The sequence below is a fragment of the Impatiens glandulifera genome, chromosome 4, assembly GCF_907164915.1.
Source record: "Impatiens glandulifera chromosome 4, dImpGla2.1, whole genome shotgun sequence".
NCBI classification, from domain to species: domain Eukaryota; kingdom Viridiplantae; phylum Streptophyta; class Magnoliopsida; order Ericales; family Balsaminaceae; genus Impatiens; species Impatiens glandulifera.
The window spans coordinates 55724336-55749235 of record NC_061865.1 but is presented as its reverse complement, the minus strand read 5'-3'; the positions used below and the strand labels follow the sequence as shown (position 1 = coordinate 55749235).

General features: G+C 31.0%; 3 protein-coding genes and 1 non-coding gene across 4 annotated transcripts; 1 reads left to right on the top strand and 3 right to left on the bottom strand.

Moving 5' to 3' along the window:
- The first annotated feature begins 2913 nt into the window (after positions 1-2913).
- TRNAL-CAA lies at positions 2914-2997 on the top strand. The gene has a single exon. It is a non-coding gene; the product is annotated as a tRNA-Leu (tRNA).
- A 506-nt stretch (positions 2998-3503) lies between these two features.
- Positions 3504-8161, bottom strand: LOC124936540 (3-hydroxyisobutyryl-CoA hydrolase-like protein 3, mitochondrial). Its single transcript, XM_047477047.1, has 10 exons — positions 7869-8161; positions 7543-7644; positions 7400-7464; positions 6225-6359; positions 6034-6130; positions 5602-5731; positions 5077-5255; positions 4473-4600; positions 4288-4389; positions 3504-3888 (listed from the first exon to the last, which is right to left on the bottom strand). Exons 1-10 carry the CDS (start codon positions 8119-8121, stop codon positions 3787-3789), a joined length of 1293 nt encoding a protein of 430 aa, XP_047333003.1. The 5' UTR covers positions 8122-8161; the 3' UTR covers positions 3504-3786.
- Positions 8162-9543: 1382 nt separating this feature from the next.
- LOC124935456 (glucan endo-1,3-beta-glucosidase, basic isoform-like) lies at positions 9544-10809 on the bottom strand. The gene is made up of 2 exons (XM_047475888.1): positions 10680-10809; positions 9544-10475 (listed from the first exon to the last, which is right to left on the bottom strand). The coding sequence occupies exons 1-2, from the start codon at positions 10807-10809 to the stop codon at positions 9544-9546; spliced, it is 1062 nt and encodes a 353-aa protein (XP_047331844.1).
- A 10602-nt stretch (positions 10810-21411) lies between these two features.
- LOC124935455 (glucan endo-1,3-beta-glucosidase, basic isoform-like) lies at positions 21412-23606 on the bottom strand. The gene is made up of 3 exons (XM_047475887.1): positions 23593-23606; positions 22548-22681; positions 21412-22346 (listed from the first exon to the last, which is right to left on the bottom strand). The coding sequence occupies exons 1-3, from the start codon at positions 23604-23606 to the stop codon at positions 21412-21414; spliced, it is 1083 nt and encodes a 360-aa protein (XP_047331843.1).
- Between the last annotated feature and the right edge of the window lie 1294 nt (positions 23607-24900).

The following is a 24900-nucleotide window of genomic DNA, read 5'->3' as shown; positions in this document are numbered from 1 at the left end:
TTCATAACAATCTAAAAATTTATTGGCAGTTTATGATCAAAATACTCTTTTCCTTGCTTGAGTAGAAGAAAATATATTCTTGAAATATTGCATCAATTACTATTTAATGTACACAAATTTCTATATGAGATATTTCCCCTAGTCAAGAATTCAAGTATTATAGGAAACACAAAGTTATTATATAGGAAATACAAAGCTATTATATAGGAAATTAATTGCTCCAAATATTTTCCCAACATCACATCTGTATATGTTGACTAGCAAATTTAGTCACATTCAATTCAATTAATATGTTATTACTTCCAAATTCCAATACACAAATCCGAATAAGCTCATGCAATTATTCAACATTTTAAAGGTATATGAGCATAAAAAAGAATGCAACAATTCAAATCTTGCTGTCATAAATAACTAGTGGCATGATTTTACATATCTTGGAGTGGAAGAAATTAAAATTGAAGCCATGAAAAGATGAAGATTTCAAACTTTGAGTTCCTCAGCTTCTGAACCAAACGGCTCAAACACTGCATCAACTTCATCTGAGTGGACTTCGTCGAGACTCTGGTGGGTTCCACTTAGGGTTCTGAAAAAACATCCACAAAAACACACACCAATTCCATCTAACACATGTTTGTTCAAGCCTAGGCTAGATATTAAGAAGGCAACCTATAAACAAAACCACTAACAAAAGAAATATCTTGTGGAATAACCTTGGGTTATCTAATCATATGCGAAGAATGCATCAAAATATTTTCTTTTTCGGGGAATGTACAATTACCATGTTAATAAAATAAATTCCCAACAATGTAAGACAGACCAGTTCTAAACCGATCCCTTAATCAAACTACCAACTACTTATTGTTTGTTAATCTGGCATAAAAGGAAAATAACAACTCAAAGTACTAAATATGCTAATATCTAATTAACAGGAAAAGGACACAACAAGACATCAATCATATATTCTTTTGGATGTAATCTGTTGATGAATTAAGACTTGTCTTACATAGTAAAAAAACACTATCTCATATTGTGGGTAAAATTATAGCGTTACATTTCATGCAAATAAATACTGCCAAAGGAAAATAGCTAAACATCAACTCAACAATAAACATGTGCTGCAAAGAAACACAAGTTATTGGAACAAGCAGCAAAAACCTTTTGTACTAAAAGAGTAGATTTTTCCTTGCGAATCTCAGCAAGAAACCCCTTTACATCCATTCCTGCATTGTCAAGAATGGTTACCCTTCATAGATTACTGATACCCCATCAAGAGTAACAACCCCACAAAAATAGGAGAAGTGAATAAAACATGGTTAAATCATGGAATAGATAGTCCTGGGATCAGATAGTGGACATAATCGAGGAACTGAAGGCTAGATAACAATATTTATTTCATTCTTTCTATTTTTATGTTATGATTAAATCCTGGTTTATGTCTAGGAATGTTTCCTTGCATATCAGGTCATATTAAGTAGCTTGGGAGATTTTTTAATTGTTAGTGTTAATAAAATTGTCCAAATGGATTTTTCTCTAAAAAGTTAAAAAGATTGTCCTGGGACCAAAAGAACAGCAATTGATGATATAGAAGAAACTTATTAAGAATCTTTTCTCACCCGCTGCAAAAGCTCGAGAGGAGCTGCTTTCAACTAGAACGCATTTCACCTTTGGGTCTGCTTCCCATTCTGTATTTGAAAACGCAAATTGTTTAGTTATACTACAACTGACATATCAATCATAACAAACAAAATACACTGGGAAATTATAAATTCTTATCAGACATGGCTATCTGGTTCAGAAATTGGCATATTTTGTTGGCTTATACTATTTCTCATATATACACTTTGATATTTTAACTAATTAACTCAGTAACTTTCTTACCTTCCTTCACTACTCAAACCATGTGTAACTTCTATAACTATGATCTCTATACATTTGACATTGCATTGGTAAATGCAGAGTTGTGTGGTTTTCTTTTGGATCGCCTAATAACTAGCCATCATGGAGCAAACGTACCATCTAGTTCGATTGCAAAAAGATTTAACAAGAATCCAAATTTAGTTCCTTTTGTTTTACAGATTTTAGTATTGATAATAAAAATCATGGATGAAATTAAGTCTCCTTATTTCGTATTTGCACATACTGTCAATCATGTATGTGCTAGATTTAAGTTGCCAACAATTCTTGATTTCCATCTGATTGATAACTCATAAATGCAAAATACATATCATAACAATGGCTGATCATTTATTCACACTTTTGGGAAGAAAAAATACTGACTTTATGCACGATGTTCACAATCTTCTTATTGTTGCTTGGACTAAAAGTCCATTTGATATTGAAAACCATGAAACCTAAGAGAATAACAGAAGGATTCCACAAAAGAATTGCTTCAAACCATATGAATAATATTAGAAACTTCAGACATAGGAATCCCTCCCCTGCCTTTGAATGCAGTTTGGGCAGGTCCTAACTCCTACCCATTGTGCATTTCGATAACATGGTAGTTTCTGGATTTTCAGTTGTCTAGGTCCGATAGAATTTGGCTTTTGGTTTCTTGCATTCTTTGAGGTTATGTCAGCTTGGTTTTTGACCTGTTTACAGAAAATGTACAGGTTTTAGCCTTTTAGGGCTTCATGCACTCTAGATACCTTTATTATCAAGAAGAATCTCTAACAAGTTATACATTAATGCACCCATATAATAAAAGTAGTTAAATTTCTAAAATTTACACCCATATACTGAAAGAAAAGCCTTTGAGATTCTATCATCTCAAGCTCAACTGTGGTATAAAAACATATTCATCCTTAGAAGTTAGAACTTCTTTTCAATAGCTCAATTTATAACAAAATAATAATAATAATAAATCCAATTAATAATTGAATTATTATTAATATATTAAGTCCTTAAACAAAAGTCAGGATGGCCGAGTGGTCTAAGGCGCCAGACTCAAGTTCTGGTCCACTAACGTGGGCGTGGGTTCAAACCCCACTTCTGACAAAATATTTTTTTATTTTTTTTCTCAAAAATTATAGAAAGTTTGATTTTATGTAGTTTAATCAAAATAAATCAATATTGAATCATATCATAAAATGTTATTTATGTTAAGCATGGTAAAAAAAACTCAATGAAATATCATTTGTCTATTAAATTAATCTGTTTTTTTCATTGATAAGATCATTCATGTCATGTTTTATTTCAGAGATTTCATTGCTAAAACTATTTTAACCATATATTTAGTATCTTTGTTATATAAAATAATATTGAACTAATTTGGGTTCCTCAACATACAAATTATACTCATTTGGTATTTTGGTGTATTGAACTTTAGAAAAATCTCCAATTAATTGATATGTATTTTAAAAAGAAAACGAAATAGCTAAGAATTGAGATTAATGCATTGCAAATGTTGTGTATAAATATATTTTAAAAACTGAAGGGAGATAAAAATAAACTGACAACAAAAAATAAAATGGTCTAGGATCCAAGGTTCTAATGAAGTCAAATTTTCAATAAATTTCACCACATTCAATTTAACTAATATTTTGTTACTTCCAAATACACAAAAATCCGAATAAGCATGTGTGGAGTGCAAAACGACCAAACCAAAACTAGCTCTACCACCACTTTTATTACTGGCTAGAGCCTAGAGGTAATTATTCGACATTTTCAAGGTCTATGTTCATGTGTTGCTGCCATTAATGACTAGTGGCACGAGTTTACATATCTTATAAGGTGGAAGAAATTACGATAGAAGCCATAGCAAGATAAGATGGAAATACAACTATCTCAAACTTTGAGTTCCTCGGCTTCTGAACCCAATGGCTCAAAGACTGCATCAACTTCAGCTGCTTGGACTTCATCTAGGTTTGGTGGATTCCACTTGGGGTTCTGAAAAAAGCAGCCACAAAAACACACCAATTTCATTTAACAAATGTCTATTTAAGTCTAGACTAAATATTTAGAATCCGCAATGGGAAAATTTAACTTCCTGATTTTTATCCAACCAGAACAAACACATACAACAATGAAATGTAATAATTTATATTTGGGCTAATTATTTATTAAAATAACTAACTATCTATACCAAGAGGCAGAAAAATTGACCAGAAACATACTTTACCTAGTACATGACCACTAACCATGAGAGTGCAACTATAAACATTAGTCCAGATATGATTAACATATCAATATGTTATTCTAGACTAGAAGATATGTTCCTAACCATCTGCAGTAATATCTAAAAGATGACTTACTCTTAGAAGGGGGAGAAAATGACAAGAAGCTAACCTGATCCTTGTCCACCAACACAGCCCTAACACCTTCAGAAAAATCACTTCGAAGAGATGACTTTACTGCGATCCGGTACTCTGTTTTCATGACACCCCTTAACTGGAAAAAAGTCTTGAGTTTTAGCCATCAAAAGGAAAGAATAGTATACTGCAGAAAGATTCATCACAAAATCTCCCACTTACACTTGATAGCTCATTTTCATTCTTTCCATGAGCAGATGCGACTTTAGAGAAATGTTTCTGTGTCAGGGAAAGAGAAAATGGAGCCGCTTTGGAAAGACCACTAAGAGCGTCCTTTGCAAATTCTGAGACTGTTTATAATCAAAAGTTAACTATAAACTAAAAAAAAGGACTTAGGTCTTGTTTGATGTGGGTTATTCGAGATTAATTTTGAATAACTAACTCATTACCCAATCATCAATCTACTCATAAATCACATCATTCAAATCATCAACCAAAATTCCATTTAAAAATATTATTATTAGGCCTGGTTTGATGTGGGTTATTTGAGATTAATTTCAAATAACTCATTATCCAATCATTAATCTACTCATAAATCACATCATTCAAATTAACAATCAAGATACCCTCTTTTAAAAAATTTAATATTATTTTTTCACTATATATTTATACCACAAATGACTTTTCACCCAAATAACCTCAAACAAAATTATTTTGAAATAACCTCTTGGTTATTCAAATAACCCAAGATCAAACAAGGCCTTAATACATGCACAATAGTAGGCATATGAATTCCTTTGACAAAGGGCGAAACTAGATAACTTACTTGCGGTATCACCACTTTGCTGATGTCTCTTCAGATCTTCTACAATCTCATTAACAGATCTATTTCCAGCAAAGGATGAGGTTATCTGAGGTAAAAGTGCCTTCAATTGGGTCTCTGAATCAGGGTCATTGCTATACTTGGTCAAAATGGCTGCGACATCCTGATGGGGATCTTCGGAACTAATCCAAGGAAGATTGAATAAAAATAGTCAGCATAATGCACAAGTTGTACAGAAACAAATAATTCAGCTTTAAATGATAATCAAATTCCAAACAAAAAGCATATTGGTGCATGACATAGCATTCAGTGATGTATATATTATATAACATAGAAGTGTGAAAAAATCTAACAAAAAGAAGAGTATTATTATACTTGCAAAATAACATTTTTTCCCTAAGATATCATGAATCATTGAAACAAGATTTAAGGAAATGCAAGAGTTGTGCAAGAAAGTTCTACTACAAGAACAAAAGTTTTGAAGGCCGAATCTATGAAAATTATCAAAGGAAATGTTTGGAGATATACAATGTAGCTGCCAGGAGAGACTCCTTCACTGATGCCAAATTCCCAGACGGTATATAATGTGTGCCAAGACCCACATATAGGGCATCAGCAGGTGTAGAAATTCGTCTCCCAGTCAACCCAAGATAAGCACCTGGAACAACAACAGAAAAAATGCATACCCACATTATTAAAACGAAAAGACCAATCAAATCAAGGAATGAAAAGAGAGTGATCAGAAGAAAGAAGGTTAGGTGGGAGTTCCAAAACAGGGAGGACTCCAGTAAGACTGTTCGTACTGCAGTTCACAAAAGCAATAAATGGCTTAATTTGATTATTGATAAGGATGACAAAGGGACTCGTATACTATTAATCGAGCAGAAGCTTCTAGAAGGAAGAAATAGCTAACCTAGAACAGATATTTTCAAATTAGACCATGGGAAATGGCAAACATACCAATAGATCCATCCCCTGGAGTTTTTGCTGCTATGTAAGCAAAGCCAACATCTGGAAACAAGCCAATCCCGTTTTCTGGCATTGCAAGGACAGTCCTCTGAAATAAAAAGAATCATGTTTAGAAAATAAACACGCAATACTGCGCCACTTGATAAATCTAACTTTATATCGATATGGAAAGGCAATTAGACCTCAGTTATTAGCCGGTACCGACCATGACCAGATAGCCCAATTCCGAAGCCCATTGTTATTCCATCCATGAAGCTTATATATGGCTTTTTGTACTCAGAGATTTTACATATTAAAGAGTATTCTGCTGTGAAAACCTGCCAAAATTTTATGTGACATGTGTCTGAGAATTCAGCTAAAGAAATAGATTTACAGATAGGAGAAGATAATTACATTATATGGAAGAAAAAATTGTTAAAATAACAACAATGTTTGTAAGCATTTGCTCTCAGATGTAAAACTTAAACTTATTTTGGATGGGTAACACCAACTTCCCCATTAATATCGCAGCCCTCCACATTTTAAGACCAACATAATAACGGAAAGAAAATGAATGGGTAATATTGCACCAGTTAACGTAGTTGGTGAGTATATTTGTACTCTTAATAGTTCATGTTACAAAATGACTTGGGGTGCCATAAGAGAAAAAGTATATTTTATTGAATGGATCACACAAATTACTTACTAACCATGTACTCAAGAGCAGAAACAAAGATAGCATGACAGCATCAGTGTGAACAAAACTAGTATAGCAAGCACTCTTGAATGGGTAATCCTGGTTAGATAGTCTCACTCAAGAAATAAGGTAAAAAGCTTCATTTCATCCAGGACAAACCACGTATTTTAGCATGTTCTTTTTCCCCACATATGACAATTCAATCAATTTCTAACCTGATGAAGCACATAAATTTATTCCATGGATTTATTCAATAGGGATAACACTAATCAGAGGCTAAAGATGAAACAGAACTGTGCAGGAGAGACGACTCAGTTCCTTGGAACCCAGTCCCTAAATCAAATAACCCACTACTTTAGAGTGTTGTTGTCATCTGGCATAAACTGAAAATAACAACTTCAAGTACTACATCCTGCTAATGTGCAGTTAAAAGTGAGGGAAAAACAGTACCTCAATCATCTACAGTAAAGGTTTTTTTGGATGTTATCTGTGTCACATCACCAGCACAATCTCATATTTGTGGGTAAAACCGTAAAATTATGATGCTACCTATCATGCAAATAAACAACTACCATACCATAGGATGGACATAAAAATATACCACAAGAGAAGGAAAATAGTTAACTAACAGTAAACATGTATTGCAAAGAAATACAAATTATTGAAACAAGCCCCAAAAACCTTCTGCACTAGAGGAGTTGACTTGTCCTTCTTAATCTCAGCAGCAACCCCTTTTATATCCATCCCTGCATTGGCCAAGAATGGTTGTTATCCTTCATAGATTACTGATACCCCATACAAATATCTTAGGACTTTCTTCTCACCTGCTGAAAAAGCTCGAGGAGAGCTGCTTTCAACTAGAACACATTTCACCTTTGGGTCTGCTTCCCATTCATCAAGAAAACTCTTATACTTGATGTCCATATCTGTATTTTTGCAACACAAATTGTTTAGTTATACTACAACTGAAATATCAATCATGATGGAATTCCTATCAGACATATGGTTATCTCACTAAATCTGATTTCCTTTTTTCATGAAAATATGTAACTGACCACTACAGGCAAGATAAAGCAGTCACTTGCAGACAATCAAATAAAATCAACCAGGAAAAAAAGAAAGGTTTTTGGGAACAGGGATATATATATACCGATGTTCATTGCGTTGAGAGCCTTAGGACGATCGAGAGTAATAACGGCGACACCATTGGGCAGGACAGCTCCCTTGACGAATTCTTCAGTACCAGCCATTGTTGCAAAGGTCCGAAGAGAAGGAAGATCACGGGAGCTTATTCCAAGGGGGAAATTAGGGCAGTAAACAAAATTTGTAGAGGGAAATCTCAATCTGGTGAACAAAAATGAAGATCGGCTGAGAAGTGGAGAAATACCCAGAAGAACTCGCATGCTCTTCTTCAGCAAAATGGAGTGTCGTGTGATCACTTATCAAAGATTGTAAGGGTCAAGATGTGTCCTGTTCTTTAGTGGTTATTTTTAATTAATAATTTGTATAGTTATGATTATTATATACAAATCATTTCATAAAAGAAAATTCATTTAGACAAGAAAGGGCCTGCCACATTTTTTTTTTATAGAAAAAAAACATATCTAAAAAAATAATAATAATAAATTAAAAAATTGGTAATATTCGAGAGAAAATGACCATGTTTGGGAAAGTGGCTATGTTCGAGAATTTTTGCCTCGAACATGGTGATGTCCGATACATTTTTGTGACCTTGCTTTTGTTTCCGAACATGGTTATTTCTCGAACATTATCTTGATATGTATTTTTTTAATTTCGAAAGTTGACATCTCAAATCGATATTTATTTTTTGGAATTTAGAAATTTAACTCTGCATATCAACTATCAAGCTTCAAAGAATATCCTTAAAAGGAGAATCCGTATCCAATTGATAAGAAAGCGAGTAAGCCAACAGCGTTCCTACATGATTGCTTGCTTTTATGTGAGCGAGTTTAAGTTGGAGTTGCTCTACTTTTGCCTGCCTTATTAAAAATTTTAATTGAATTAAAAGAATCCATGATAAAGAAAAGTGGATTTACCATAAATTTTTTCTTTGAACTTATTCATAAAATATCTGTCTTCTTAACGATGGATGAAACCTAAAAAAATAAAATTTCATTACACTTAAATTACTATAATAAATTTTGTCAAATAGTAAAAATAATATATGTTTAAATTATTTTTTATTATATATTATTTTTAAATATAAAATATAAAATAAATTATAATTTTATAATTTTCTAAACCTATAAGTTAAAATATAATTTAATAGAATTGCAATTAGAATTTATTTTCTAATTCCGATTTTACCAACTCTATTAAAATTCTAGATCTACCCAACCAATTAGAATTCCAATTACAGTGTTTATTTAATATAATTAAGATTTTTAAATTATAAGAGTATAAAAAATTTGATTTTTTTTTAAAACAATAGGTTGCTAAATATAAAAAAAACTGTAAAAGGATTACTATGTAAAGAAATATATTATAAAGTTTTGTGGCACATATTGTGTCGACATTATATAAGCGTCGGTAAAATATTTATAGTTGAACCTTTTCCGACGCATATTTAGCGCCGCTATATTTGCAATAATCAAACAAGTAACGTTACAATGTCGTTATAACAAACTAGTCCAACACAATAAAGGTGATTTAGAACAATAATAAGAACTTATCAATATGTGTGCACTTATTATTTTCTTGGAAATATAAGATACACTACATTTTATTAATTGTAAATTTTCCATCATATAGTTGTTTAAGAAACAAAAGAAAAAGTGTGGCATGTTGTGTGCTAGCTATTGTTTTTAGGCAAAATTTATGGGATACTTAATTTGTTGGTCTGGAGTAAACAAACCCCAAAACTTCTCATACTCAGGGGATTTCTGATTCTCATCAAACATGGCAAAGATGTAAGTCTCTATTAACTTTCCAGGTTTCTTGGGTGTTCCAAGACCACTCTTGACATGATCAATAAGTTTAAGAATATAATTCTTTTGATTCTCAAGGCTTGCCCCATCCCCTCCGCTCGTAGGCCACCCTGTCTCCGACACAACGATCTCCACAGACCCAGCCCCGGCCTTCTCCAACGCCCAATAAAAAGCGTCGATCATAGCATCTAACAAGTTCTGGTACCCTAAATCATTGTCAGTTACCACAATTCCGGGTGAATTGAAGAGCGCATAATCAAGCGCAACATTTCCTTGGGATCCGGTATAGGCGAAGTAAGGGTATACATTGAGAAAAAGGGGACAACCGTATATAGCAAGAAATTTCGCTATTGGGGTGATGAACTCATTTACATCGGCACTGAACACGCCGTTCGATGGTGGGTAGGATTCTCCTAGGATACCACTGTGGACGGCTGTGGTGACCCGAATTTGGTTTAGACCGGCATCAGAAACCGCGATGAGCAAGTTTTGCATGGCTGATAGAACGAATTGTAACTGGAATTCGTTTCCAACCACAATGTACTTAAATTTAACACTGGGGTAGTTTTTGATATTGTTTTGGACCCAAGTGTTGGCTTCGTCCTGGCTTGATGCTAGCCTTTCAATATCTGCGTTGAGTACACCAACGCTAACCTCAATGTCGGATCCCCCGAGAGCTTGGAGTGCTTCTGGATTTGGATCGTAAAGTCTCAATCTCTGGATACCATTTTGTTTGTATAGGGCGATAACATCAGGTTTAGTGGGTAAATTATCGCCCATCATTCCGTAGGCAACTCCTACTTGTGCAACTGCATTATATACACAAAAGGTCAATTAAACAAAGATAATATCATTTTTGAAATGAGCACTTGATTATATTTTACGTCAAGAAAAACAAAATAAGTTATAGGTCAAGTTGCGACAAGAGTTTGCTACCTAGGTAACATATTTAAAACATAGTTTTCCAAAAATTTGATATTAAAAGTAGGGTTGGAAGGGGTGAGATGGTTTACCTATAGGTTCCAAACTTTGGATAAAGATTAATGCTATTTGCAACAAAATAACAAACATGTTGGATGGTGAATTCTTCATGATAATAGCCATGAAGAGAAGGAAAATTAGTTGATGTGAAATGCATGGCATCTCTGTGTATTTATATGCACATCATGATACAAATAATCTTGAAAAAAGGAACATACAAAAACAAACAAAATAAATAAACTTATTAAGATTATAACATTTATTTAATATAATTCAAACTTGGAACAAAATATATCAATTTATTAGGATTATAACTTGGATAGTTGGTTGAAACGTAACGACAAAATCATAAAAACGGTAGATTATACTCAACTAGTGTATGAGGAGATCTTCTTAAAATGTTCCAAATAAAGAACCTCATATATTATCAAGATTATAACATGGTAAAATGCACGGATCTTTGTAGGGGCTCGAGTGGTTGAAGCTCACCACGAAAAAGAAATTATTATTTTCTTTTACGGTAAAAATGTAACATTACCCTTAATTTTTAAAAGATTTAAAATATAATTCACTGTTTATTTATATAATTATTAAAAAAATAATAAAATTTAATTTTAATTACTCGTTTTAACCAAAATTTTATCGTTATTTTTTAAGCCTACCCTAACTCTAAATTATGGATCTACCCAATTATAAAGATTTCGTAACAAACAAGTGAGGTTGATGAATGTTCAACAATTATTTTTCAACCAAATTATCCACAAGAAAATAACAAACACATTCCAAAAGAAGATTACAAATACACTTACAATAAGTATGATATAAAATAATTTTTTTATATTACACAATAATATGTTTCTACTTCAATTATCATTTTAATTAGATAATAAATAAAATAAGAAAAACAAATGTAAAAAATAACAATATATATACTCCTAGTTAAACCTTTTTTTTTATAAACAATTATGATATTAATAAATTAATATGATAGTATGTTATAAAACTAATTATAAGTATTATTATTTATTTATTTGGTAATGAGTTAATCATTTGATTGAAAACCTAAAATATGGGATGTATGTGTCCATATTTTCATCTTTAACACTATAGTATTATTTTAATTATTTAATATAATATTTTTTTTTGTCTGTTAGAAATTATTTATAGATTGATTGTAATAATTTTAAAATATTTTATAATATAATCAAATACACTTATCTACAAAATCAACTAACTTACACTAATATTAATATGGGTAAATTATATATGGCTCTGACCCGCATTGCATCTCATTGAAATTGAATTTTGTGATAATTTTTAATTTATGTTACATAAATTTATTTATTTTTTGAAAAAGTAAAACTTTTTTTTCATTAAGTCAAATATTCATTATATCACATTTAACCGTGGACAATATCGATCTTAGACCATTAAAATCCAAATTATGACAAAAACAAAAGTCACAAAAACACATTAGGGTTGCTTAAGTATGAATGTATTACCTCGTAAACAAAAAGTCTATATTTGATTCTCACTTCAAAGACCTATCAATTAAAAAATGTCATAATTATGATTATGATGTCATGAACCCGATATATAGCAATTCATCTTTTCTAATATCAATATTAATCATAGTCCTTTTAGTGCACATATTTCACTTATTTTAGTGCGAGAATAGTTTTAACACCACAATAATTTTATTTTCTTGGCAAAGTGAAAAGATTGAGACAAAGAACAAGCTTGATTCTATCTTTAAAAAGAAATATTATTGTCACATTTATCGTCGTAATAACGGTTATATTTAAAATGACTATTATAAAAATTGAAAATAACTTATATAGTATTTAATAAATTCAATCAATTTTATTTTTTGAAAAAGTGATTTATTATCAAATTTGTACATCATGATAAAAACAATTTAATTAGATGACAAAGTTTATAAATAGATCTCAAACTGGTTTTAACTACCAAAATAATTTTAAACATTATATAGATATGAACTTTTTTATTTCTTTTAAAATTCAAAGAACCGTTTTATGCCAAGTTCTTTTATATTCTATATATGGATAAGATGTCAATAATTTATAGTTACAAAATCCTACTAATTAATTATATGGACCCTTACAAATTGGTACTAGTTATATTCCCTAGCTATCTGAATGTACCAAATTACGAATTTGATATAACTGTCTTATTTGCAATAATTTATTTTTCAACCGAAATCTAATTTTTTTTTTTATATAAAAATCTCTAATTTATATAGATATATTTTTTAAAATAAATAGATTAATATAACTTTTTTGGGGAAAAAGATTAATATAAATTTAACTGCATTAGAATTTTATATTTTATTTTATTATTATTTTTTTTAAAATTGATTATGAAAATATTTGTTTAGAAATTTGAATATACTTAATTTGTCTTATATTTTAAAAAGTATTAGTAGAATATTAAGCATAAAATGCCCTATTTTCAGTTTTAGGCAAGATGGGGACGGACCCAGAATTTCGAACTGGGGTGGGCTTGAAAAAAATTTAGAGTGGGCATAAAATAATAACGAGAAAATTTTGAAAAAGACAAATTATATAAAAGTAAAATTTTACCATTTTTTTAATAATTAAATAAAAAAACAATGTCATATTTCTACCGTAATTTTTTTTTTCGGGGTGGGTTCAGCCCACCCGAACCCTACATAGATTCGTCCCTGGTTCAAACTATTTTGCTTAGGTTTTCAATTTAAAAAAAAAAATTTAATGTATCATTTAGATATTAATTACTAATATCTAATTGATAATATCATATTAGTAACTTAAATATTTCAAATATCTAACCGTATATGATGTAATTATATATTCGTTCCGATTTAATGTTTTTGTAAATAATTTGAACAAGAAATTTAATATTTATTTTGTATTTAGATGTGATATAATCTTATAATTAACAATGGCTCTAGCATCAATATGGATTGAAACAAATTATTAACTTCATGTATGCATGAATGATATAAGATTGTGTTTTTATTCTTTTATAATAACAAACTATTTAGATACACCATTTGGTTTACGCCTTCTTTGCAGGGATTAAAATTAGATGTAGGTAGGAACAGGGACGGACTCAGGATTTCGAATTGGGGTGGACTTGAAAAAAATTTAGGGTGAGCGTAAAATATTAACGAGAAAATTTTGAAAAAAACAAGTATATAAAAGTAAAATTTTACCATTTTTTAATAATTAAATAAAAAAACAATGAATTATATTAAATTTTTTTAAGGAATCAAGGGTAATGTCATATTTTTACCGTAATTTTTTTTTTCTTTTTTTCGGGGTGGACTTCAGCCCACCCGGCCTCTACATAGATTCGTCCCTGGTAGGAATCGTTGTCTAGTCAACTAATATAATTGTTATTATTTTAAAAAAGTTGAAATATGTAGATATGTATACGTAATTAACGATATTATTTTAATATCAATTATTTAAAAAATAGTTATTTATTGAAAAATATTATTTAAGTATAAAGAAAATAAAAATAATAACTTGTGAGATGAAAAATACCCAAAAATTATAAAAACACTCAAATAAATATATCAAACAAACCTTAAAAAAAATTATTTACACAAGGTACAACCTATTTTTTTCATCCAAAATAATCTTATAATCAAAAAAACCCTCTCTCTCAATATATATATACTTTTATTTTGTTGGGTTAACTCATTTGGCAGTTGAGCCTAACAAATTAATAAAGCCCATTAGGGCATATTTAATTAAGGAAAAAAAAAACACAGTAGTTTTTGGGTGGTTTTTTTTCTCTCTCTTCCAGCAGTTCTTCCTCCATTGAAACAGCAATTCCTCCATTGCAGTAGCAGGTTCTTCTTCTGATTTCATTTATCTCTTCTCCATTTGGTTAGCCATCTTTAGTGATGATGATAATGTATGTGAATGACAAGTTATGATGAGGTCAATTGATAAATTCTGTTCTAGGCTTGTATTGAACTACATTGTATACCCATTTGATATAGTGGATGATTTAAGTGGCCGAAGTGTCCCGTGGTTTTTACCTAATTTGGGTTTTCCACGTAAAATCTTGGTGTCTTGCTCTCTGTTTCTCTGATTGTTGGATTGTTTGATGCTCAATTGTTTTGGCTGCCTATTTGATTACACAAAAGGGAAAAAGAATTGTTAGGCCTTGTTGTAGCTTGTTTATTTATGAATTGCTAAACAGGTGCTATTATTCGATTTCTCCAACAAGTGGTATCAGAGCTGAGGTCGTTTGGTGGTGATTCTTGTATAATTCAAATGGAAGAATCATTGAGTAGTAATGGAATAATAATCAAACTCACAACTACCAATTACACAATCTGGAAGTCACGGATGTAGGACTTATTGTGTAATTATGATTATGAAGACACTATTTTGGTGATAAAGGAAAACCAGAGGCAATGACAGATGCAGATTGGAAGAAGCTGAACAGAAAGGCAGTTGGTAAAATCAGGCAATGAGTTGACAACAGTGTGTATCAGCATGTGGCTACTGAAGTTAATGCTTATAAGGTGTGAACTATTTTGAGTGAATTGTATGAGAAGAACAACACTCAAAACAGAGCATTTCTATTTAGGAAGCTTTGCTCGTTGAAATATCAAGATGGGTCTTCTATGTCTGAGCATCTAAATGCTTTTCAGGGGATTCTAAATGAGTTGGCTGCGATAGGAATGAAATTTGATGATGAACTTCATGCTATGTGTTTGATTAATTCTCTACCTGATAGTTGGGAAACACTTGTGGTTTCAATTACCAATTCTGTTCCACAAGGTAAGCTCACTTTGAAAATGATGAAAGAGAGCGTGCTGAATGAAGAGGCTAGAAGAAAAGAACAAGGCTTCTCAACTCCAAGTCAGGTGTTCGTGACTGAGAAAAGGGGTAGAAGTAAAAGTAAAACTCCAAAGAATCACAGTGTCAGTTCAGACAGGTCACGGGGAATATCTAGCTCGAGAAAAGAGATTACATGTTATCATTGTGGCAAGCCAGGACACAAGAAGTATCAGTGCAGATCTTTGAAGCGGGAACAAAAGGAGAATAAGCAAGATGGAAGTAGTAAGGTTGTAGATGTGGGTGGTAACGACATCGATATTGTTTACGACAATGATAGTATCAACCTTGTTTCTCAAGATACACAATGGGTGGTAGACTCAGGTGCTTCTTATCATGTCACCAATCGTTGTGATATATTTTCTTCTTACACTAGTGGACAGTTTGGTTCAGTGACGTTGGGAAACCATGTTACGTGTAAGATTGTTGGAAAAGGAGATGTCTATTTGGATACTAACACTTCGTGCAAGCTACTTTTGAAGAATGTTCGACATGTTCCTAATATTCAGATGAATTTGATCTCTACTGGTATTCTTGATTATGAGGGCTATCATAGTTACTTTGGTGAAGGAAAATGGAAACTCACTAAGGGGTCTTTGGTGATAGCTAAAGGAAAGAAGGTCGGTTCTCTTTATGTGACAGAGATTAAGTCTTACGGGGGAGAAGCAAATACAATTAATGATTGTTCAACACAGCTTTGGCATAAGAGACTTGGTCACTTAAGTCAGAATGACATGCAAGTTCTCTCCAAGACAATCGATCTCCAGGGCTTAAAGTCCACAAATTTGAAGACATGCACAGATTGCTTAGTTGGTAAGCAACATAGAGTTTCCTTCAAAAGTTTCTCTCCATCTAGGAAGCCCAATATCCTAGATATGGTTCACACAGACATATGTTTTATGGATTCCTTGACTTTAGGTGGTGCTCATTATTACATCACTTTTATCGATGATTGCTCAAGGAATGTGTGGGCATATTGCTTGAAGACTAAGGATCAAGCGTTGGATTACTTCAAGTTGTTTCATGCTGAAGTGGAGAGAGAAACTGGGAAGAAGTTGAAATGTGTTCGTCGGACAATGGTGGCGAATACAGAAGACCATTTGTGGAATACTATAAAAGTCATGGGATCAAGCTTTTGAAGACTGTGCCAAAAACACCTCAACAGAATGGAGTTGCAGAGAGGATGAACATGTCTATCAATGAGAGAATTTTGTGTATGTTGTCTCATGCTAAGTTGCCAAAATCCTTTTGGGGAGAGGCAATGACTACATCGGTTGATCTGATAAACCTTTCACCCTCAACTCCTTTAGATGGCGACATTCCAGAAAGAGTTTGGAGAGGTAAAGACGTCTCTTATGATCACTTGAGAGTTTTTGGTTGTAAAGTGTTTGTTCATGTTCCTCGAAATGAGAGAGCTAAGCTTGATAGCAAGACGAGACAATGTATCTTTATTGGGTATGGTCACAGAGAATTTGGGTACCGATGTTGGGATCCGGTTAACAAGAAACTCATTAGAAGCAGAGATGTGATATTTTTTGAAGATCAGACCATTGAAGACTTTGAGAAAAAAGAAAAGTTGAAGTCTACGGAGAAGGAATTGCATGATAATGGTAGGATTCGAACACCACAATCACAACCCAATGATGTGGAAAATGCCCAAGTTGAGGTTGATGAGACTCCTCTAGTTGATGCTGAGCCAACAGAGGAAGCTGAACAAGATGATGATAGTTCTCTAGAGCCACCTAATGATCAGCATATTAGAAGATCTAGTAGGCAGAGACAATCTTCTAGTAGGTATACTCCTAATGAGTATGTGATGTTGACTGACGGGGGAGAACCAGAAACCTATCAAGAAGTATTGTCTCATGAAAACAAGAACAAGTGGTCGGTGGCAATGCAAGAAGAGATAAATTCCTTGCAAGAGAACGAGACTAATGACTTGGTGAAACTTCCAAAAGGAAAGAAGACTTTGAAGAACATTGGTTGACTGTTAAGTGAATTCTTAGATATCTTCGAGGCTCTACGAAAGCACGTTTATGCTTCGGAAGTGATACTCCTATTTTGGAAGGTTTTACAGATTCTGATATGGCGGGTGATATTGATTCAAGAAAATCTGTATCAGGTTTTTTGGTTACCTTTGCAGGCGGTGTTGTTTCGTGGCAGTCAAGGTTACAAAAGTGTGTTGCTTTGTCTACTACAAAAGCTGAGTATATTGCAGCTATTGAGGCATGTAAAGAGGTGTTATGGATGAAGAAGTTCCTACAAGAGTTGGGTCAAAAGCAAGACAAGTTTACTTTGTTTTGCGACAGTCAAAGTGCCATTCATCTCTCAGAGAATTCAGCTTTTCATTCGAGATCCAAACACATCGACGTGAGATATCATTGGATACGTGATGTGCTTGAGGCAAAAGAGCTGAACTTGGAGAAGATTCATACAAGTGAGAATGGTGCCGATATGTTTACGAAATCCTTGCCTAAGGACAAGTTTGAAGATTGTCGGGAGAGAGCGGGTTTATTGGAGCTCGCGAAGTTGCGCTGACGGGGGAGATTTATTGGGTCAGCTCATTTGGCAGCTGGGCCTAACAAATTAATAAAGCCCATTAGGGCATATTTAATTAAGGAAAAAAAAATACAGCAGTTTTTGGGTGGTTTTTTTTCTCTCTCTCTTCCAGCAGTTCTTCCTCCATTGAAACAGCAATTCCTCCATTGCAGTAGCAGGTTCTTCTTCTGATTTCCTTTATCTCTTCTCCATTTGGTTAGCCATCTTTAGTGATGATGATAATGTATGTGAATGACAAGTTAGGATGAGTTCAATTGATAAATTCTGTTAGATTACCTCTAGGCTTGTATTGAACTACATTGTATACCCATATAATATAGTGGATGATTTAAGTGGCCGAAGTGTCCCGTGTTTTTTACCTAATTTGGGTTTTCCACGTAAAATTTTGGTGTCCTTCTCTCTGTTTCATTGATTGTTTGATGCTCAATTGTTTTGGCTGCCTATTTGATTACACAAAAAGAAAAAAAGAATTGTTAGGCCTTGTTGTAGCTTGTTTATTTCTGAATTGCTAAACAGGTGCTATTATTCGATTTCTCCAACATATTTCTATGCTCTTTCTCATCTCTAATGTCCAACCGATCTATATATGTCTCTGTATATTAAAAAACATTGCATATGTTATGTTAATCATTAACTTTAAAATTTTTAAAAGTAGGGTGGGCTTAAATATCTTGTTGTGTATGTAACATGTGAATTCAAGTGCCTACAAGCTAAAAAGGTAATACATATGTTATGTTACTAGGTTAACTTTAAAATCTTTAAAATTAAAATAAAGAATCAGAATCAACACATCTAAATCATTTTTTTGTATCTCATTTTTACCAACATCTATACTTTTATCCCTATTTATAACCTTTAATAATTTTTGTATAACATACATTTAGTTAAAGATACAAATAACAACAACATAACAAATTATTCATCGATTATATTAATACAAATATTTATAAGTTATTTAAAAAATAGAATTTTTATAAATTTATTTAAAAATATTAGAATAATAACTTTTTAATTTTTTTTTTGTTTTATTATATAAAGATAAACAATTGTTAAATTTATGAATTTAGTTAAAATGTGAATTTTAAATAATAAAAATTTAAAATTATTATTTCTTTTATATATATAGTGTTCATCAAACTCACGTTAGAATCTGTCGTGATAGAAAGATGAAAAAATTATAGTTATCTCAAGAAAAATATATTGGGAAAGGTTACAAAGATTCAATATGCAGGATGCTAAAAGTGTTGGCACACCATTAACGGTTCATTTTAAATTAAACTCCGAATTAATCCTTCATACGATGCTTAAAATGAATATAGGAATAATGTTCCTTATAGTTCTACGGTTGTTAATCTTATGTATGTTATGATTAACACAAGACCAAATATAGCTTATGATGTTGGTACAATGAGCAAATTCTTTTCAAATTCAGGAAAAGAACATTGTGAAGCGATGAAGTAGATATTGTATTGTGGTATCTCTGAGGCACCTCGAGTAAGAGACATTGTCTTGAAAATGAGAGTCCGAATTTAGTTGGTTATACTCAAATATGACAGGTGATGTTGACTCAAGAAAATCTACTTCGGATTACTTGATAACTACTTGATAACTTTTGGAGGGGGAGTTATTTCTTGGTAATCTAAGACTAAAAATATGTGTTGTGTTGTCAACCGTAGAGACTAAACTTATTGCAACAACAAAACTTGTAAGGCGCTAATTTGGGTTAAGAAATTGCTATTTAAACCTGGTATTGTTCAAGGGAAATACATGCTTCTCTGTGATTATCAAAACGATATTTATCTAGCGAAAAAATCAACGTTACATTCTAGATTTAAACACATTGATGTAAGATATCATTGAATACGAGATGTGTTAGATGAAAAAAATATTGATTTTAGAGAAGGTGCATAATGGTGCTGATATGATGACTAAGACACTACCACAAAACAAATTCAAGTTTTTTTGTTCAACCGTCGGGTTGACAACATCAAGAGTTTTCCCAAAGTAGCCTCATTTGAAACTCAACTACTTAAACTAGCCTCATTTGTTTAATATTTCCCAAACCAGTCTCTTTCACTATTCAAACTCTTAACTCGGAATATATATATTATTATTTTTTATTTTTTTTTATTAATATAATAACTTATTATTAAATATATATATTATATATTTAATTATTTAAATTATTATTTTTTTTATAATATAATAAATATTATCATCACCTTTATAAATAATTAATATATAATTATTTTAATTATTTCAATATAACAATTTTTTTTATAAATATTTATGCAAATTATAAAAAAAAGTCATTTAAGATAATGATAAAACAATATAAAATGAGTGAAACAAATAAAACAACTTAATAATTAATAAAACATATTACAACTATTTTATTTTAAAACTATTGACGATTTTACAGAGAACATCGTTTACTACGTACGTTTTGTATGACCTTCATTGATCACACATTCCACAAATTATGGTTCTTCGTGAATTGTCCATTTCAATTCGAATTCGTTGACTTTGACCTCATTTATTTTTTTCCTTTCACAAATTTTTATCGGGAATGAGATTATCATATTTTTCCTAATCATGTGCTAATGGGAACGTCCAATGCTTCATTAGGCATGAGATGAAACTCATACAACCACATATTAGAAAGTGCTGTCAAATTGTGATATGACTCAATGTATTGAGTCCAATCAAGTTTGCATACTAAACAACCAACATCTATATGCGAACATGGAGAGTGATACCGATACTATTTTCCACAAGAACAAAATCCTCTACGTAGGTCGATGATATGGTTGTTGTCAGCTTTCCAAAAACCTTTATTTGTTTTGTAACGTGAAGTAGTCACTTCAATAATCTTAACTTGCTGATTGTATGGAACAATTTTATGTGCTGATGTCTTACTTTCAATCTTTTCAAATAAATCTCTTGACAACTTGCAATAAGTACGGCCATGTTGAAGACCATTAAAAGTTTCAACCATATTAGTTGTTACTTGACCATGAAGGTGATGATAATATTTATTATATTATAAAAAAATAATAATTTAAATAATTAAATATATAATACATATTTAATAATAAGTTATTATATTCATAAAAAAAATTAAAAACTTAAAAATATATATATAACGAATTAAGAATTTGAATAATGAAAAAAATCAGTTTGAGAAAAAAAAGAACAAATGAGAATAAGAACTTATCAATATGTGTACTTATTATTTGTTTGGAAATATAAGATACACTACATTTTATTAATTGTAAATTTGCCATCATATAGTTGTTTAAGAAACAAAAGAAAAAGTGTGGCATGTTGTCTGCTATTGTTTTTAGGCAAAATTAATTGGATACTTGATTTGTTTGTCTGGAGTAAACAAACCCCAAAACTTCTCATACTCGGGAGTTTTCTGATTCTCATCGAACATGGCAAAGATGTAAGTCTGTATTAACTTTCCAGGCTTCTTGGGTGTTCCACGACCACTCTTGACATGATCAATAAGTTTAAGAATATAACTCTTTTGATTCTCAAGGCTTGCTCCAGTCCCTCCACTCGTAGGCCACCCTGTCTCCGACACAACGATCTCCACAGACCCAGCCCCGGCCTTCTCCAACGCCCAATAAAAAGCATCGATCATAGCATCTAACAAGTTCTGGTACCCTAAAGCATTGTCATTTACCACAATTCCTGGTGAATTGAAGAGCGCATAATCAAGCGCCACATTTCCATTGGACCCGGAATAGGCGAAGTAAGGGTAAACATTGAGAAACAGGGGAGAACCGAATAAAGCGAGAAATTTCGCTATTGGGGTAATGAACTCGTTTGCATCGGCACTGAACACGCCTTTCGATGGTGGGTAGGACTCTCCTAGGAGACCACTGTGGACGGCTGTGGTCACCCGAATTTGGTTTATTAGACCGGCATCAGAAACCGCGGTTAGCAAGTTTTGCATGGCTGATAGAATAAATTGTAACTGGAATTCGTTTCCAACCACGATATACTTAAATTTAACACTGGGGTAGTTTTTGATATTGTTTTGGACCCAAGTGTTGGCTTCGTCCTGGCTTGATGCTAGCTTTTCAATATCTGCGTTGAGTACACCAACGCTAACCTCAATGTCGGATCCCCCGAGAGCTTGGAGTGCTTCGGGATTTGGATCGTAAAGTCTCAATCTCTGGATACCATTTTGTTTGTATAGGGCGATAACATCAGGCTTAGTGGGTAAATTATTGCCCATCATTCCGTAGGAAACTCCTACTTGTGCAACTGCGTTAAATACACAAAAGGTCAATTAAACAAAGATAATATCATTTTTGAAATGAGCATTTAATTATATTTTACGTCGGTTAGACAAAATAAGTTATAAGTCAAGTTGCGACAAGTTTGCTACATAGATAGCATATTTAAAACATAGTCTTCCAAACATTTGATATTAAAAGTAGGGTTGGAAGGGATGAGATGGTTTACCTAAAGGTTCCAAACTTAGGATAAAGATTAATGCTATTTGCAACACAATAACCAACATGTTGGATGGTGAATTCTTCATGATAATAGCTATGAATAGTCTAGGAGAATTAGTTGATGTGAAATGCATAGCATATCTATGTTTATATGCACATCATGATTCAGATAATTTTGAAAAAAGAAACATACAAAAAGAAACAAAATAAATCAATTTATGAGCACCGGACTTATAAAAAATGTATTTAACAAAAGACCTTAGAGTGTGAACCTATTACGTGTTATTAAACAATATATTTGGTATAATATATATATATATATATATATATATATATATATATTATATTACACAATAATACATTTCTACTTCAAAATATCATTTTAATTAGATAATAAATAAAATGAGAAAAACAAATGTAAAAAAAATAACAATATATATACTCCTAATTAAACAATTATGATATTAATAAATTAATATGATAGTAGGTTATAAAACTAATTATAATTACTATTTTTTTTTAAACATTTGGTTTTAATTCTCATTTAGAATGCGACTAATTTCCGCGGGTTAAGCAAATAACCTGCAAATTTACTCAACCAATTTAACCAGACGATCGAAACTTGTTGTTTGACGGGATCGAATCCAAGACCTCGGAGAGGCTAGGGACCTGAGGTATTATTATTATTATTTATTTAGTTGGTAGTGAGTTAATCTAGTCCTATCAAAAATATATTAGATGACAAATCATAACTCTTCTTTAATACGGCCGTGTTTTATAACTTGACTTATCACTTAATTAAATATATTAAAGATTTATTTAAAATATGTATGTTTAAAAACACATATTTATAATCACGTAGTGTTATAGACATAAGTAAAAAAATATTAAAAATAATAACTAAAATATGAAACTTATTTAAAAAATGAAAATAAAGTTAAACGCGCCACTTTAAACAAAAATCATCAAAATTAAAATTACTACTATAATCCCCTCTTCTAGCCTAGTGGTATTAAAATGTGGATATTAATCCTATGTTCCTGAGTTCGAACCTGTCAGGCGACATGTTCTGTGCCTAGTTAAGTGTGTGCCTGATTAAGTATGTTTGCGGGCTACATACTTAATCCGTTGTCCCACATTTATCTCCTCTTCTAGCCTAGCAACAACACGAGGTGGATATTAACTCTAAGATCCTGAGTTTGAGACGTCAGACGACAAATGTTATGCGCCTGATTAAATAATTAAGTGTATTTGCGGGCTACATACTTAATCCGTTGTCACATTTTTTTAAAATTACTATTATACATAAAATCGTATTATTTTTCTATTTTTTTTAGTTTACAAGTATATAACAAACCTTTTATTTTATTTTCTTTAATTATAATTTCTTTAATTATTTTTATGAGATTATTTTCAAATATCATAAAATAAAAATATAATCTAAATTAATTATAAAATAAAAAATAATATATATATATATATATTATTATCTCATATTTAATGAGATATATAAAATCGTATGTTTTTTTTCATATTATAATATAAGTATAATAAAACAAACTTCTTCTTTTCTTTTATCATAAAAACATGTTTATATCTAAATTAATTATAAAATAAAAAATAAGAACAATATATATATATTTCTTATATTTACTTTTATATATAAATATAAATTCGTATTATTTTTAAAAAAAATTCGTATTATTTTTAAAAAAAATTCGTATTATTTTTAAAAAAAATTCACATTATAAATAAACAAACTTTCTTATTATTTTTCTTATTATAATTTATTTAATTATTTTTATAATATTATTTAAAAACTTCATAAAATAAAATATAACTATATCTAAACTAAGTATAGAATATATATATATATATATATATATATATATATATATATATATAATTACAAAATTAAAATTTAATATATTAGTTAGCAAAATATAATATTTATTTTAATTATTTTTTTATTTAATATATTAAATTATATATTTTAATGTATGAAGTTTATTAACTAATATAAATAATATATAAGTGTATAATAGTCTTGATGTATTTGTTCAGAAATTAATTTTAATATTATATCAATTGAAATATTGAATAATTAAATTTCATGTGAGTTTTATCCGAAAAACTATTTCTAAGTGAGTTAACTTCTAAATACTTCTAAATGAGTTTGTTTTTGATATTTAAATCATTAAATATTTAGAAATTAATATTAAGATCTTAATTTTAATAAAACATGCATAATATTGTTTTACACTCCATAGTAATATTTTACTTATTTAATATAATATTTTTAAATTTTTTTTTTGTCTGATTGATTGTAATATATATTATGGATAACATTGGGTAAATTA